Source organism: Pseudonaja textilis, chromosome 15, assembly GCF_049901715.1.
Source record: "Pseudonaja textilis isolate UNSWEBS1 chromosome 15, rPseTex1.2, whole genome shotgun sequence".
In the NCBI taxonomy this organism is placed as follows: domain Eukaryota; kingdom Metazoa; phylum Chordata; class Lepidosauria; order Squamata; family Elapidae; genus Pseudonaja; species Pseudonaja textilis.
Window position 1 is genome coordinate 898579 of NC_142004.1, and position 17655 is coordinate 916233.

At 47.1% G+C, this 17655-nt stretch overlaps 1 protein-coding gene across 2 annotated transcripts; it reads left to right on the forward strand.

The window, feature by feature from the left end:
• The first annotated feature begins 20 nt into the window (after nt 1-20).
• NAA25 (N-alpha-acetyltransferase 25, NatB auxiliary subunit) lies at nt 21-14753 on the forward strand. Of its 2 annotated transcripts, none has more exons than XM_026719460.2 (24): nt 21-172; nt 3531-3616; nt 4075-4213; nt 4808-4926; nt 5357-5431; nt 6313-6420; nt 6625-6703; nt 7022-7133; nt 7665-7754; nt 7898-8067; nt 8770-8882; nt 8967-9177; nt 9463-9552; nt 9919-10099; nt 10609-10708; nt 11248-11399; nt 11807-11932; nt 12458-12701; nt 12848-12971; nt 13219-13284; nt 13483-13580; nt 13672-13782; nt 13974-14120; nt 14473-14753. In XM_026719460.2, exons 1-24 carry the CDS (start codon nt 97-99, stop codon nt 14593-14595), a joined length of 2940 nt encoding a protein of 979 aa, XP_026575245.1. In that variant the 5' UTR covers nt 21-96; the 3' UTR covers nt 14596-14753. The 2 variants fall into 2 exon arrangements, with proteins under 2 accessions (XP_026575245.1, XP_026575246.1); XM_026719461.2 differs by having other exon boundaries at nt 37-172; nt 6365-6420.
• The last annotated feature ends 2902 nt before the right edge of the window (nt 14754-17655 follow it).

The following is a 17655-nucleotide window of genomic DNA, read 5'->3' on the forward strand; positions in this document are numbered from 1 at the left end:
GAGAGCAGAGGCGGGCGGGCGGGCGGGCAGGCGGGCAGGCCCGGCGGCGGCGGCAGCGGCGGTGGAGGCTGCGCGCTGCGGTTCTGCGCTCTCATCATGGCGGCGGCGGCGGCGGCGGGTGCGCGGGGCCATGTGCAGGACCCGAACGACCGGCGCCTGCGGCCCATCTACGGTAGGCCCCGCGCGCGCTTCCCGCCTTTTCCCCTCGCACGCGTCGCCGGGCCCGCTTAGAGGGAGGGGACGGCCGGGCTCCATGGCCGCCTCCGCGGGCCGCGCGTGAAGCCGGGACCCCTCCCGGGACCCCCGTCTTGGGTGGCGGGGGTGGGAGGAGGGGGAAGCAGGCCGCTCTCGGAGGGGGGCTTTTCCTCAGGGAGGGGACCCCTGCTTGGGGGGCGTAAGGCGCGCTCTGAGGGGATCCGGGGTGCCATCTAGAGGGGTCCCTTCCATCCCTCTTGGGTCGGGACCCCCTTTTTAGGCTTTGGTTTTGCTCAAGGAGGGACGAAGGTGCCTTTAAAAGGGCTTTTGGGAATAATTTCCCCCTCAGTGGCCTTAAATTGGGGGCTAGCAAAAACCTTTAATCTGGGGAGTGAGGGAACCCCCCCTTTTTCCCAGGTCCCCAGTATCTTTATTGGGAAAGCTTTTGGGTGGAGGGGAGAATCTGCAAAGAATCTCCATCAAGTTTTACCTGGTGAAATCATGGAGAGACGATCCCCGCCCCCCCCAAAAAGAAAGGAGGGTTGAAAGTCCAGCAATGCTACTCTATAACTGTACAATATCCAAGCCTTTGGGGAGCAGGACCCCCCCCCATTCTTTTTGCGTGATGGACCCCACGTCCTCATGAAACAAAGTTTTTCATCAATAGAGTTGCAGGGAGTGCAAAGGATTCCCTGGACTGAGTGTAAGTCCAGCTATCAAAAGTGCTGATTTTAGTTCTATTAATAGGCAGCCTGCTTAAAGTATTTTTTTTTTGCTTTTCCACAGTTCTGTGGTGGGTCCCCAAAGAATGTGGTTTATTGCCCCTTTTCAGCTGCCTATGATTTAGAAAGAAGGAGTCTGATGCCACCATAAAATGTTTGGCTTCTCCTTTTTATAGGCATGTTTATATATATGTGTACACACACACACACACACACACACACACACACACCCCTCCTTCCCACATTTTTCAGGGGTTGCTGACCAAGTACAGAGTTTGGGGGGTTGGAGTGGGGAGGGAAAAGGCACCATTCAGAAATCCCCTGGAGGGCTGATCTAGAATTCACACAGGGATGGGAATAAGGAGATATTGAGCTTACTAAATCTGCAGAAACAGGAATTGGTATGAAGTTTAGCTTCTTGCAGGACTTCCTCTCCTGATTGTGAGAACTTTGCACTGGAGCGCCCAGGGTGTTAGGTGACTTTAAAACTTAGATGGTGAACTTCTGAAGATTCCACCCGCTAGTGCTCTTTTTGCTCCGTTTGATGAAGAAGTTAAAAAAACAGTGAAAAATATATATTTAAAATGTATTTATTTTGGTCCACAAGAAACAGAACAGTGAAAACAACTCAGGCTGTCTAGAAAAGTTTGGTGCCTGGTTCTCCTAGGTGGCTTTTGTAAAGACTGACCTGTAAATACAAGATTTCTGATATATCTGTTGTTTGATCAGGATAGTTTGGTGAGATGCTTGAGCTGTTCTTTCAGCATGCCTCCTGAAAGCCTCTTTCTTATAAGCGTGATCTTCCAACTGAGTCCAAGTATTATTATTTTGCTTTAGGTTATACATATCCCTCACATTGTTTGACTCAATTGCTTCATATTAAAGCTCACGAGGAATGGTTTCTTTCATTCAGAGGCAGCAGTCAGGACAATTTGTCTCTCCCCTGGCTTTAAATTTACTTTTGCTGCTTAAGAAAATTGCTTTGTACAGTATTGCACATTGCCACTTTTCTATCTTTGTATTGGCTAAAACTGGACAGGGTTATTTACAGTTTTGCATAGATCGATGAATAAGATAAAAAGTAGTATTGACAGGAGAGCCTCAAAAAAGAGAAAGCTCAGCCTAAAATCAGTGTTTCCTAACTTGTCAGTTAAAAAAGGCTAGTCGGGAGAGCATTGCTTTGGGGCAGATCTGAAATTTTTTCTGATAAAGCAAATTTTAACGGTGCATCTTTATAGGCTCAGCTATCCTGGCTGTTGCTGCATTTCTCATGAAAGTCAACAGCTACATTTTCAGGGTTTTGTCTGTACTTGGTTCTTTTCACAAGAATTAGGTCAGAATTGCTTTGTATTACATTTGACAAACTGCCTTATGCCTCCTAAAAATAATCTTTGAGCAGTCAGTCTCTTTAATGGGAAAGTAGGTTTCTCAACCACTTTTTAAAAATGCGTAGCATTCTATGTACATATCAGATATGTTTCTAAATTGGAGATATGAACACTATGGTGTTGAACAAATTCTGTATCGAAAGACAATGCTGGAAAAGATTGGAAACAATTTAGTATTATTTTGAATAATATTTCAAAACAGTGTGTTTGTTAATATTAATTGGTACCTGTCATGAAAAAACATTTTTGTTTGGGGGATATAACTCCATTTACAATTAATGTAATATCCAGACAAGTTCTGATTTTATCTCATTTAATATTTTCTTTAACGAGAGCTAAAAGTCTTTCCCTTGGTGTTTGCTTTTTGTTTTAATTTATGGTCTAGACTCTATTGTATAGAAGCTTCATTAAACTTTGTTAACTTTCTCAAATCCAGCCTGAGAATCATATTTAATATTTAAGGAGTTGAATTAGCAGTTTTGAAATAATTTGTTGTGGTTGACCGTCACATCTTTAATTCTCTGCTCCTTTCATATGGTGGCAAAATATCCATAAAGTTTCCTTATTAAGAGTCTCTTTTTGCATCTATCATAGATGGAATTCATATTGTTTGTACTTCATCCTAGATCATAAAAAAAAACCTGTTTTGTTCCTCTTACCAGCAAGATTGGTTAGGCCATACCTAGGAGCTTCTCCCATGGGTTTGTTCAGTATGATCGATGGATGAGGAGTTACCAATAAAGGAGAAAACGACCAGAGAGCATCAAGGACCCCTCATAACTAGGAGTTCTGGCTGGTTTCTCTTCCAGCAAGTCAGATTGGGAGCTGGAGACCAAACACCTTCCAACTATGGCTTGTGAAAGAATGAGTTAGACTTAAGGATGTTGACCCCCACGAGAGGTCACCAAACATCAGAGGAAGCCCCCATGAGGGCAGAACCCATTCATTTCCCACCAGAAACCAAGACCTGCCACTCGCTTCTAATCCAAACAAGAAAACTTTTCCATGGGGAATAAGCTGCTCTCAGAAGGATGCCCTACTGGTGTATTAGACGGAGCCTATTTCGGTTACTCCACCCATTACAACAGGGGTGGGAATTGTAGTCCAGCTCATCTGCAGGGATGGGAATTGTAGACCAGCTCACCTGGAAACCCTGCCATTGGGGCAGGGAACTGACTCTCAACTTTATAGTCTGTGGTAATTCTCTCTCCCTTCTTTTCTTTAGATTATCTTGATAATGGCAATAATAAAATGGCAATCCAGCAGGCAGACAAACTGCTAAAAAAGCACAGAGATCTTCACTGTGCTAAGGTGAGCTCACCGTTTATTTTTTTTTACGTTGTCTTTGTCTTAAATCTTGAATAAGCAAGGGCCAGAGTCTGCTTTCTGTCTGCCGCCTCCCTAGAAAGGGTTGGGCTGGGTCAGACAACCAGAGCTGCAGTCTTTAAAGCTAAGCTTTGAAGTCATCCTTGGTGGGGCAGTTTTTTTCCCTTTGTTGCAACTGATTTGTCCCCTGTCTGGTGAGATGACCTTTGCCATGCTGATCATAAGCTCCAGTTGATTGAAGTCCTTCTTCTTCAACATATTTGTCCATCTCATCATGGCTTAGTATCCTAAGGTAAATCGGAGTTGGTGTTCAACTTCTGAGATTTAAACATTTGACCCACCAATCCATTTCTTGGTTGATTATTCTTGGAATGGGATTTTTCATGACCCTCCTTCTTATTGACAGCTACCATGAAACCTTTTATTCTTTGATCTGCATGCAGGTTTTGAAAGCAATTGGCCTGCAAAGAACTGGGAGACAAGAAGAAGCGTTTACTTTGGCCCAAGAAGTAGCAGCCCTTGAACCCACGGATGACAATTCCTTGCAGGCGTTGACAATCCTGTATCGAGAGATGCACCGGCGTACGTTTCCCAGCTAGTCTTACCCCTTTAGGCCTTTTATTTTCATTCTGAAGAAGTCCATCTCTCCTTCCAATCCACGTGCGTCTCATCGGCCCTTTCTTCAATATATGGAAGAGAGAACCATCTCAAAAATGACCACAGATCCTATTTTGCCCAGATTTTAATTATAACTCTTAATTCAAAGGCAGAAGGATGATCTTTAGCTACATTTAGTGAAGATTAAGGAAATATTATTTTTCATTCTTGCTGGAATTTAAGAGGTGTGGAGCAGAAACAGTTTCTGAATTAATGAGTAGTTGTTGTTGTTTTGCTTGCTGGTGGCAGGACTTCCTAGTATTAATGGCCAACATCTAGGCCAGGGAACCATTTTCATACACTTCCCATATTACAGCCCCAAAACATTCTGGGGAATGAATGAGGCTAAACCTGATCCCTCAGACTGCCAGCTGAGAGTAGATACTGCCGTTGGGATGCTTGGGGTCTATAGATGCCAAGCCCCGGTGCCACCCCAAGAAAGAGAAGGTCTCCAGGTGCTCCGATAACGAAAGGGCTCTTCACCTGCCTACTTTTAATGCTTAGAATATCTGCTTTCAGCCGAGCTGGTCACGAAACTCTACGAGGCAGCTGTGAAGAAAGTTCCCAGCAGTGAGGAATATCATTCTCATCTCTTCATGGCTTATGCAAGAGTCGGAGAATATAAAAAGATGCAGCAGGTACTTGCCAGCATTATAGACGTTGTTTCTCGGGGAGACAGAGGCTTCTTCACAGAATTTCTGTCTCTTTTGGCCTGAGGAGCTGCTGAGGCTCCCTTGGAAGGAAGTCCCTATGACCTCAGGGGGTTTCAGGTCACGGCAGAGCTTTGATTGCTGTTTCCTGTTCCCTCTGAAAGCAAATACCTGAAGGAGCAGCTGGGGCCAGAGGAGACAGAAGAGGGGGGTGGCAGCTCCTGCCCACCTAGGTTGCAGTCCTGCAGTCCAAAATGTAACGGAAGGGAACCTCCACCCTTCGTTCCCTTCCTGTCAGCAAACACTTTGAACTTGTGAAAAGACTCCTTAGAGGTCATTGTTGGCTAGAAGGTGGTAGCTTTTGACCAGCGGGTCCTTTTCTGTGAAGCATCTTGATTTATGCTTTCTTCTTTTCCAGGCTGGAATGGCTCTTTACAAGATTGTCCCTAAAAACCCATACTATTTTTGGTCTGTGATGAGTTTGATAATGCAGGTAGGTACCAGATTTCATAAAAATATGTGGAAATGCTAAGTAGACGTTAGAAATAGATAACGTGCATTGCAAGCACAGGTTGTAACGCAGCGGCACCACCTTTCTTAACTTGGTGTCTTCTAGAGCTACAGGGAGCATGTGGTTAGGGTTATAGGTTGAGAGTGGGCTACATTAAATCTTGTTTTCATAGTGCAATTAGATCAACAAATTGGATGCTGTGAAATGAGAACATTTCTCGACTGGGCAATGCAAGGATCTTCTGCAGACCCCTAAATTTTCATTTGAGTCATACATAAGCAGGGATGGTGAGTGCTACCTGCAGCCCATTCTGAGGTGAAGAAAAGGGAAAAAGAAACTCCGCATTGTGTTTTCCTCTCTCACTTCCATTGAATGCCTAAATTCTGGAGTTGGTGCTTAAGACTCATAAGTTAGCTTGAGGATTTACAAGGAAACTTGGAGTCCTTTGAGGAACTGGGTGAAATCTTGACAAGTTGACTGTCACTTGAAGCAGTCAGGACAGCTGAATGGCCAGAGTCTTACGCAGTGTGGCTCATTTATTTTTACAAAGTTGCTGCTCCGTTGTATTTGTGGGACATCCGCATCAGTGGAGCGCCTGTTGCGTCAGGTGCCTGTCGTCGCTCTTCTGGAATAGTGAGCATAAAACTGCAGCCAGTTGGCTGGTCGCTCCTCTGTCGTTGGTTGGAATGTTTCACCCGGACTGAAGACTCTGAATTGGGCCTGTGGTGAATTGGAAAGAAGGGTGTGATTCACCTTCCTTCCTTTAGCTCCTCTGGAGAAAAACTAGACAGCAACGGTGTTATGTTAGCCAGACGGTGGGCTGGTTCTCTATATGGCAGTTCTATTGTGTTTTTTTCTTGCAGTCAATATCTGCGCAGGATGAAAAGCTCTCAAAAACCATGTTTTTACCCCTAGCTGAAAGGATGGTAGAAAAAATGGTGAAAGAAGATAAAATCGAAGCTGAAGCAGAAGTAAGACTTTTTTCCAATTCTATTTAAGGCCAACGTCAGTTGCAATAAAATTATTTCAGTTGACGGTACAACTTATCGGTCCAAGAAATATCCCTCCCCTTCTTAAAGGGTAACCCCGAAGATAAATTAGTGGAGCTAATGGTGGCAAGTTACGCTCTCTCTCCTCTTGATTTATCTCTCCCTCTTGCTGTCCACTTCTACTAGGTGGAACTTTACTACATGATTCTAGAACGCTTGGAAAAATACCAAGAAGCTCTGGATGTTGTGAGAGGAAAACTGGGAGGTAAAATTTTCCAGTGCCTTTGTTAAAGAGATGTAATCTGTCACACAGAGGCTTGTCTGCAGTTCAGTGTTGCCTCCATTTGCGAAACTTTTGTGCTTTTATCATGGTCTCACCTACAAATGTGTGTCTGCGCCAGTTATTTTGCACCTGGCGTTGTATAAGGGCCGTTTTGAAATTAAACCCCCGGAAACTTCCCCTGGCTCCCTGCAGCCCCACTTTTGCTGGATGAAAGGGGGATTTCGTTTCTGAAACCGTCACGTTCCTTAATGCGCATTTTCATTTGATGTGTGTGTGTGTGTGTGCGTGTGTTATATTTAGACAAGTTAACCAGCGCGCTCCAGAGCAGAGAAAACAAGTGCATGGAGATGTACAGGAAGCTGGGCAAGTGGCCAGAGTGCAACGCTCTCTCGAGGAAACTTCTGCTTAAAAAGTAAGGAAATGTAGGCGGGGCCGTCACTGCCGTACCTTGGGCAGCCCTTTCGCATCCTTTCGGTTGCCTTTCGGTTGTTCCCCAGGCTACTAAAAACCTTAGAAGGCCCCCAAGAGGAATCCTTCCTTTTCTTGGCTTTGAACATTTGGTTTCCTTTTTACACTTTACACTTGGAGGCATCGTCCGTCTCATCGACTAGAACTGCTTAGCCTGACCTGCCTCGTTCTTTGACCTGCCCCCCAATCCAGGGCCTGGTTAACAAGCCACCCTTTCCCTCACTTACCTTGGCCATTTCAAAGGCTCCCTGATCTGCACGCATCATTCATCCGGGCGCTTCCTTTTTGCCGTGTTCAGACGAGCCACACGATGCACGGCCACTGGAGGGTGCGGGGGGGAACCTTTCAGGGGACGGTTTTGATTTCCTTCCATGGCCGGCCCCCCCTGAACGCTCACAAAAGAGACAGCGAGAGAGGGAGGCCTCCTCCACTGTCCCTCAGCTTTTTTGCTTCCCCCTCCTTTTGTCTGTTGTAGCCCAGATGATTGGCAGTTCTACATGGTCTACTTCGATTCCCTCTTTCAGCTGATCGGCATGGCTTGGACGCCTCCAGCTGAAGGGGAGCAGTGAGTATCCTCCCCTTGGAGGGCTTTGGGAGGGAGGGGGGCTTATATCTTCACTAGAAGGAGAAAGGAGGGAGCAGAGGCGTGTCGTGGAGCTGGACAGATTGGCAGGAGCTACTAGGTCTCACTGCCCTTCTTGTGCTCAGTTCTCTGGAAGGAGATGTGCATCACAGCACAGAGCAGGCCGTCGCGTTCATTGAACAGCGGCTAATCCACGAGTCCAACAGCGCCCGCCCACTTCGGGGACCTTACCTGGCCCAGCTGGAGCTGATCAGCCGCTTGCGGCACAGAGGCTACCCTGAAGAACAGAAACTGGGTAAGGGTGGCTGCAGGGGTGCCGGAGTAGAGCCTCTTGGGGGGCGGGGGCAAGGGGGAGACAGGGTCAGGGGACTTGCAGCAGCTGATGTAAACTCTGCACAAGAATTGCAGGCATCCAGCAGGTCACCGGGGAGGCCGTTTTCCTTCTAGTATAAAACTTGGCAGTTTTCCTGGAGGCAGATAAACACGCAGAGGCCGAGGCTCCCCTGAGTCGCAGTAGTGCAAGGTGTGCTCACGTCTCTGTGCAGATCCTCGGTGCTCAAAAGAAGAAGAAAACCTGAATGAACCTTTACTTGCTTTAAGGGGGGGAACAACCGGCCCAGGGTGGGGGAGTCCCTGGGCTGTATTTTTAATGCCACAGGGTAAAGAGGCCTGCGTTGCCCTTCCTGGCCCCCCATTTTTATTTTTTTAGGTGCTTGGTTGGCTTTGCACGGGAAGTGTTTGTTAATTAAGTAAACCCTAAATCGGTCTTCCTAACCTTGGCAACTTTAAGATGGGGGAGGGACTTCAAGTCCCAGAATCCCCCAAAAGCCAGTTTGGTGAATAACTGGGAAGCTGCTTTGCCGCAGACTCTCCTGAGCGGTTTTCTGGGCCTTGACTGGCTTTTTATTGGATCAGGAGACCTCGTGAATATTAGGACAGTTTTACTATCCAAAATCCGACTGTGCCGCTTTTCAGTCGCTGATTCCTTATTTCTTAGGCAACCCAGAAGAGCTCATGTTCCAGTACTTCAAGATGTTTGGGGACAAACCTTGCTGCTTTACGGATCTCAAGGTGTTCGTCGACCTCCTTCCGTCCACGCAATACACAAAGGTAGCCTCACCGGCAGCTCCCGCCTCCTGCCTCCTGGGCTCCCGGGGCTGTGTTTATAACAGGCCGCTCTCCTTCTGTTTGCAGTTCATCAACCAGTTGTTGGGGGTCATCCCCCTTTCTGTCCCGCCGGAAGGCCGGCTTGCGCTCCCAGCGAATATCAAAGCTTTGCAGCAGCACCTGTGTGTGATGCAGTTGACACGGTTGCTTGGACTCTTCCACAACATGGACGACACAGCTCAAAAACTGGCAGCAGTCCAGGACTTGATGCTGCGTTATCGGCACGGATTGGATTTCGGTGAGGAGACTTCTAGGGCCCCGCGGCCATTCGTGGGGTCTGCCCTGGCCTTCGCCAGTCGGGCTTAAACCTTTGTCTGAGGAGTTCTAGTCCATCACTCACCGACTAGCAAGTTCTTTAGCCCTGCTGGTTAAATCTGGTCACTGTTACATTTGGACTTTGGAGAATTGGAAGTTTAGTATTTTAAGTAAACCTGCAAGAAATGTTAAATGGCGTTTTTACCCAGGTAGCTCATGTTTGAAAGCATAAAATGTTCTGTTTTGTGGCTTTGTTCCCCCGCCCCAGGAAAATCCTGTTTGAAAACAGAGTTACAGTTTTCAGATTACTATTGCTTGCTTGCTGTTCATTTGCTGCTTGACCTCTGGCTGGAAGCAGGTATGTCATTACAACACCTGTCTGTGATCAGAAATAACTTTGGAAGGGGAGCTTATAGCTTGCTTAAGTTATTAACAATAAAACTCAGCGGGTGAAGCTCAAGCAATTTCTACAGCTACGTGTGCCATGGAAAAATTAGGGAGGGTTCTGTTCTTCACGTAAGACTAGATCGAGCCTATTATCTGCTAAAGCAGCAGAAGAATTGGAGTTTGGGGGCATCGTAAAGGTGTTCTTTACACATTAAATCTTGGAATTTCTTCCCTCATTATGAAAGGGAGTGCAGCTTTGAAGAAAAACTGGACTTCCTTGTCTTCTCGCCTCACGCGCGGCTTCACGGCTGTGTTTTTACCCTCTTCCCCCATCCAGGCGAGGAATCGGCTGTCTGGCAGTGCTTGACTCTGCTAGAGGAAGGGTTGACCTCCAGCCCTTCCAACGCCCAGTTCAAATTGCTGCTCATCCGAATCTACTGCATGCTGGGGGCCTTTGAGCCCGTGGTGGAGCTGTACTCCAGCCTCGACGCCAAGCACATACAACACGATACCATCGGGTGAGTAACTCGCCCCTCTTCCTGGGGGCGTGTTTGTTGGAGGGGGCTTTATGGAGCTGCTCTCTTGGGCAGGGAAGGTCTGCCTGGTCTCGCCTCCATTCACCAGAGGCTAGGGAAGGGTCCGTGGGGGTCTTGGGGCAAGGAGAGGTGCCGCTGTGACCCTTTGCAGCGAAGACCTTAAAGTTTCTGGAGCAACCTCCAATACACCCCTTTGCTCAAGTGTTCCTAGAGGTAAATAAAGATTCCATCATCCAGGCAAAAGTATCTTAAAAGGGTATATCTCGGTAACAACCCAAGTTTATTAAACTGAGACGATTCGTTACGCATCCAAAATGAAAATTTTGGTTAAAATCAGTCGCCGGGTTTCCCTTACTTGGGGGGAATAATGGGAAGAAACGGCAGGGGTCCCCCAAAACTATACTCCTTCCGCTGGGAAAGCTGAGCCAGCTTTCTTGCTTTTGTGAGCACCCCTTTCGTTGATTTGTTGGTTTGTGCCTTCTGCGTTGCAGATACCTGCTGACCCGCTATTCCACAGCTTTCGGCCACTATGCTGCTGCGTCCCAATCCTGCAACTTTGCACTCAGGTTTTTCCACTCCAACCAGAAAGATGTAAGTGTGGGAACAGGAGGAAGCACCCGTTTCTCCTCTTCAGAGACCCATGTGCAAAGTCCTCTGAAGCAGAGCCAGCTCTTCCCACCGTTCCTCTCCCTTTGCCCGGCCTCACGTAGATACCCAGAGCCTGGTAGGAGAAGCAGGAGGGAGGGAAGGAGGAATGGACTTGTGGTTGGGTCGATACCTGCACGAGTGAACGAATCATTTGTAAACCTTCAAGCCCTTGGCCATACTTCCTCCGCTGTCCTTGTGCCAGCCCTGCGAGGTTGATGAAGTTCAGCCACAGCGCTTCCTGCTCTCCACCCTCCCGTCCCCCAAATTTCTTGAGAAAGCAGCTGTCAAGGCTGAACCTAAAACCGAGCTCATGAAAGTTTGTACAAGTCTCAAGAGTGAAGGCTGCACAAGTGCTGGGGGGGCCCCTAAGGATTGGAAAGAGCCTCTTGAGCATTCCCCCGCCCCACCCTGGGTCAGTTGCTACATCACCCCCCCCTTGGGCAGTCCTCAAGCCTTGAGGCCCCCCCGTGCTTTCTTTGCAGACCTCAGAATACATCATTCAGGCCTATAAATACGGTGCGTTTGAGAAGATCCCAGAATTCATCGCTTTCAGGAACAGGCTGAACGCCTCCCTTCACTTTGCACAAGTCCGCACGGAACGGATGTTGCTGGATCTCCTCCTGGAAGCCAATATGTGAGTCCAGAGAAAGGTCTGTCACGCGGCAAGGGCTTTTCCTGGGAAGGCGGCAAACACGAGTCAGGTTTGCGTAGCAGCGATAGATACTGCGTAAAAACGGAAGGAGGATTCCTAGCAACGCCTGAAATTGGGCTCGGGTCCCTTTTTCTACCCAGGAAACTGACAGCAGCACCCTGGAAATGGTTCATTTACGTGTTCTGCACGCATACCTGGCCATGTTTGGCTTGTTTTCATAGAGAGTAAGGCTTTTGATGAAAACACAATCCGTCACCTGCTGCGTTTTCCCTTGCAGTCGGGAGACTTTTGATGGCCACATTGGAAAAAAAAAAAAAACCCTGAACAAACCTGAGCAAACTCTTTTAAGTGCCTAACCCAGCCTTTCTGTTCGGTTCCTCATGAACCAGATCAACAAGTTTGGAAGAAAGTATTAAATCCATGGGCCTAAGTCTGGAAGAGGATGACATTCCCTGGAAAGACCTGCGGGATAATAGAGACCTCACTGTCCTATTTAATTGGGACCCGAAAGACAAGTAAGCACAAACGTTTATGTTGGGCGGGAGAAGTTTTTTTATATGATCTGAAGGGAAACAGGAATACATCCAGGGACGGTGTAGGTTTTACCCTGGGTATTTATCCAGCCCCCTGAAATAAATAGATCACCCTGGATTATAATAGATCCAGTTAAGTATAAGCTCCATAGCTCCATTCAGAAGGCGGCTCTTTACTTCAGATTTCACTCCAATGTAGGAACCTATTTGGGTGTGTTTCCAGAAGAGTGTGCATTTGCATAATGACCCAAAAGGAATAACAAAACACAAGTATGCAAATGGTATACATTACATCCATTTGGATTTAATTTAATTTTCCTCCCCCGGACTTGCAAAATGTCTATTAAAATAAGTTTTTACCGTAGTTTGTGGATGGAAGGGAAGGGAGACCACCAATGTTGTTGAGTTAGACTCCCAAGTTTCAGGAGATAGGCATAAAAAAAGAAACAGGCGGCTTGCGTATAGGTTTCTGGATTTAACTTCTCCCACTTTCCATTTCTCTCTCAGGAATATTTCTGAAGAGCACAGAAAATACTCCTTGGAGGAAGAGACCACCTGGTTGCGGATTCGGTCCCTGACATTACGGTTAATAAGTGGGCTGCCGGCTCTCGGCCACAGCAGCCAGCCGAAGAACTCAGAAAAAAGCACCGAGAATGGAGTTTCCTCCAAGATTGACACCGTCCGGACTCTCCTGCGGCAGCTGGACGATGCAGTGAGATCGGGGAAGTGGCTTTTACAGAAAAATATTCAGGTACGGGCCTGGGAAAGAACACTGAATTTTTTTTTTTAAATAGACCAATTGCAATAACACAAATTGGGTTAAATCACAAATAACATTGTCCTTTTTTTTGGGGGGGGGAAAGTATGTGATACGCTGTGTTTCTCCTCCTTCCACAGTATCCGGTCCTCGGCCCCCCTCCTTCCCGGATGGCCAGCTTCTTTGACAGTGGGAGCTGCCAGTCCCAAATCGGCTTGTTCTATCTAGTTAGTGAAATTTATGAATTAGATACCAATGGTTTAGGTAAGCCCTCCGACTTCCTTCCATCTGGGGCTGAAGGGAGAGAGTGGGGAGTAAGGATGAGTCCCGTACTGTCCAACCGTGGCAACTTTTAACTTGGTTGAAGTCCACAACTTTTACGACTGAGTTGTGCCATTCTTGCATTTTCCTTTTGCTCCCTCTAACACGCCCCCCCTCCCCCCTTTATTTGTGCATTTACGATAAGCCTCTTCTGATTGGATAAACGGTTGGCTCCCTCATTTATTTGCAGAAGATTCCACAGCAATTCAAGAGCGAATAGGAAATTGTTTGAAATCGTTACTGGAGCAACTAACAGGTATGCCAGTTTTGCCAATAAGTCCCCGAGAATTCTGACTTGCTTCACAGCTGACAAGGCTGCTTCCTTGCTGGTGGACTCGCTTTGGGGTGCAAAGAGAAGGGATGGGGGGTCGGTGTTGCTTTGCAAAAGGATATTAAATATTCACAAGCTGTTTTTCTCCCCCCACCCCCCCCTCTCTCTCCTTCTCTTCTTAAGATCAGGTCAATAAATGCAAAGGTGATTTGTTGGAAATCCGGGAGGGCAGCTTCAAAACCCACCCAAATATTTTAGAGAACCTGGTTTTCTTTGTGGAGGTGAGTGTGGGCGGTGGGAGCCACCCAGCCTGCTTTGCTGCAAAAGGCAGCAACGGCCCTATAAAGCACCCCCTCCTCCTCCTCCTCGCAGACCATCTCCATCGTCTTGTGGGTCTGCGGTTATTCGGACGCCGTCCTCCGGCCCTGGAAATCAAGCCTGCAGAAGAAGAAGAAGAAGAAAAAAGAAGGCAGCGTGGCCATGGTAAGCTAGACCCTGGCACCTTTTCTCCTTCCTCCTCTTCCTCCTCTTCCTCCCGCCCTCCCACAAGCCACAGCTTGACTTCTGATTCCTGATCATCGAGAGCAAATGCTCTGTACGGTTCATTCAACAGTGGAGGAGGGCAGGCCCAAGGAAGGCCTCTTTACACTTTCCCCTCTCGCACGTCTTTGTAGCCTCCTGTGTTCACCAGCTTCCAAGATTATGTTTCTGGACTCCAGAGGCTCGCTTCCAACGTGATAGATCACCTCAAAGGGCTTGAAATTAATTTAACTGCACTTAAACTTGAAGAGCTGTACATAGACAATAATTCACTCTTGCAGGTAAGAAATAATGGCTTTTAGATCAGTGCTTTCCTATGGTCAGCGTTTGTCCTGCTCTTTCTGTTCAGTTTTCAGCTTTTTGCTCAAAATGTTTGTGTGTGGAAAAACTTGCAGCTGGCAAACCAGTCTGAAGTTCCTGGCACAGATACTTCGGCTGCTCCAACTCCACGCACCCTTCTTAAACTCTTTTCTTCCTTTAAAAATTGTCATTTGCCAGCTTCTCCTCTTAGAAACTCAAAGACGGTTGTAATGTATGCTTATCATCCCCTGGAGATTTTTATGGGAATAAGCCAGGTGTCCGTCCAGTTGGGTTCTGATTTATCTTGTGTGCGTGCCCTTTTCTTTCATCCAGGAAGAAAGGAAGTTTACAAAGACTGCGCTAGGGAAAGTCCAGAGTAGTTACCAGCACGCGGTTCAAGAAATTGGAGAGCTGCTGAAAAAGAGACTTGATACAATAAAGAATCTAAAGGTTTGATGAAATGCCTCCTTGTGCAGAAAGCCAGATTGAAGCGTTGGCGTCCAATAAGCAACATCTACCATCCCTTCTGTGTTAAAATCTGGAACTTCCTCATACATGCATGAAGGACCTTTGATCACAAACTTTTTCTATGTATTAAAAAAGATATATAAAAACCGATTAAATTATTGTACATTAAAAGAATGGAAACAGGGACCCTCCACGGCCAGGGTTAGACCACTTCTTAGACGCGTTCACAAGCAGACGGCAACAGGTTCCGGATCCCCGGCCGAACGCTTGGCGCCTCCCTTGGCTGGGGGAGGGGGAGTTGAGACACTCTTCAGAAGCAGCCATAGGGATCCAGTGTAAAGCATATTTCAACGGAATTTGTACTTCCCCCTCCCCGTAGGCAAGGCAGCATTTAGTTTGCGTGCACGTTTTGGCCGTAGAGAAGCGAGTGACCAGGCCTGAGGTCAGCTGTGGACCCCACCCCACCCCAAGCCTCTCTCGGGCTCTTCCTGCTTCTGCCACAGCCAAGTAAACCTGACCATTGGACAATCTCATCTGCAACAGGGTCTTTTTATTCTCCTTTACGTATGCAACTTCCCGTACAGCCATTCGAATTGGTTGGCAAGAGGACCAGCGTCGGTTCCAGCACCGAACCTCCTCTTCCGTGCCCCGGAAGTGTCGGAGAAGGGTGCTCTCAGTTAAAGCTTCCTCCAGTTGCTTCAAAGAAAGTGGAAGAGCCTTGCTTAGAAATGCAACTGGACCTAGAACTCCACAGGAATCAGGTAAAAGGTTATCGACGTAAACCCCTCCTCAAGAGAGCTGTGTTAAAAGTCTGTAAAGTTGTGCGGTGTTGCCTTGATGCTTCTTCCACCTTCAGAGCTGCATGTCAAGACAAGCTGGCGGAGTTGAGCTGAGGCACAGTTTCTCGTATTTCCTCTTCATTTCAAAGTACCCCCGAATCCCTTCGGGAATAGGTGTATGAGATGGATTTTGGATGGGACCCAAGAACGGAGAAAAAGAAACTCCAACCGCTTTCAAACCGTCCCCCCGCCCTCTGCGCACTCGGAACAGGTTTTGGGAGCGACTCCCAAAATGCCTGTTGAGCCATGGAATTTTTCAGCGTTTTGACGTTCAGGGTTGTTGGGTGAGAAAAGGGGTTGCACCCCTGCGCAGCCAGTCACCGTTACTGACAACAAGTTGGCCTTTTGGGGTGCACAGCTTAGCAGGTTTCGCTGTTCTGTGGTATCATTAAGCTGGTATTTTCAGAGTTACTTGAGAGGGTTGGTTGGTTACCATTGTATTTTTTTTTAAATCCGTGGGTACTAAAATCCAGGGGGGGGAGAGCTCCTGTTTCTTCCTAAGCGCAACGATCCGTGGCCAGACAGGAAGCCCCTTGGGAATGTGGAGTTGGTGCCCAGGAAGATAAGCAGGTAGCATCAGTCAGGTAAGCCCAACTGTAGGGCTTACTTTCTCATTAGCCGGGACTTTGAAGGCCTTGGTGGGTGTTCAGCCGGATTTAGTGCTGTCTGCCAGCACATCCATCTTGTCTTCTCATTGCCCATTCTCACCTGTCCCAGGAGAGGCTCTCACCTGTTCTGGAGGCAGCCCTACCTGCCCCGCGAGGAACAAGGAGCTTTACCTGAGCCTGCTGTTCTTGTAGAAAAACATGACTCCGGCAGAGTTTGTTATTTAGTCTGAGAAAAAGAAGGGCAGGTGTATTATTTTTTCCAACAAAATAATTTCTAGAAAGAGCTGCTGTCGAGAAGCAACATAGAAGATTTCTAAATGTTGTTTTAAGGAAGGAGGGAGGGAATCTCCACCGTCCCTTCTGAATAGATTGTTTGTCTGGTAGACAGCGTGATTCAAAATGCCCGTTTTGCAAATATAATGGTGGCTAATAGCCTTGTGAAACCCCTGTTGTCAGAGCACTTCATGATTCTTGGAATTTTAAGTATTCTGAAGAATATTGACTACTAATGCCATCCTCTAAGAAATCCTTCGCTTTTGAGATTGCCTTTTTAAACAACATTTCCAAAGCTTTCCTCAGAGGTTACGGGCCACCTGTTACACAAATTACTTGTGTTTGTTTCGATTGTGAAATCTTTTCGAGAGCTTGGTTAAAAGGTGCCCCCACCCCAAACAGGTAGGGCGAGAGGAGCTTCTGGAAACTAATGCTGGTGGTTTCCCTTTTGCACAAAGGGGTGGAATTCTGGGTGTGTGAGATCATTACTTTGCCCGAGGCTGGTGGAAGTGGGGTCAACGTACTTGGGGGGCTATTTATAAAGAGCTAAAGGCTTGAGAGCAAGTGATGCTGTGACTCTCAGGGTCCTCCTGTGGCAACTTCTAGGAATGAAAACCTTCGGGTTATATTTTCTGTAAACTCAACTTTCCTTTCGAGGAGGAAGAACATCCGTGCAACTGTCTGTGTTCCCCTTCCAGCTTTGTAAGTTTAGGGTTTATCATTTTTTTTTAAAAAAAAAATCATTTTCTTACTATTTAGAAATTGAATTTATATTTGAAATCCTGATAATTGAATCATGGGGTTTGTTTTACCTCCTCATTTGATCTGTACAAGGAGAGGGGTATTGGGCTTCCTGTTCTATTCACTGTGGAGCTTCTTTGCTTTGATTTGCTGTTTGGTTTTTTTTAATTTGTGCCTGTGTACAAAACACCTCGACCACCAACAGAACTCTAGAAGGATAAAACTGCTAACAATCTGCTGTAAACTGAATGGGTTTATAATTTATATAAAAAAAAAACTCGGTTTCTTTATAACCAACTATTTCTGTGCCTTTTTTGCTTCTTTCGGACTGGGAAGTGTTCGACCTCTCTCGAAGGTTGCATGATCCTCAGGGGTTTTGCTTTCAGTGCCAAGAAGTGAGCCAGGACCCAAAACGCACCATTTAAAGCAGCCCCCAACCTTGGCAACTGTAAGAGTGGCGGCCTTCAATCCCAGCCTTCTCTGCTCTCTGCTCTGCTGGCTGGAGAACTCTGGGAGTTGAAGGCCGCCACTCTTACAGTTGCCAAGGTTGGGGGGCTGCTTTCAAAGCTCTTTTAAGCATTTGGGGG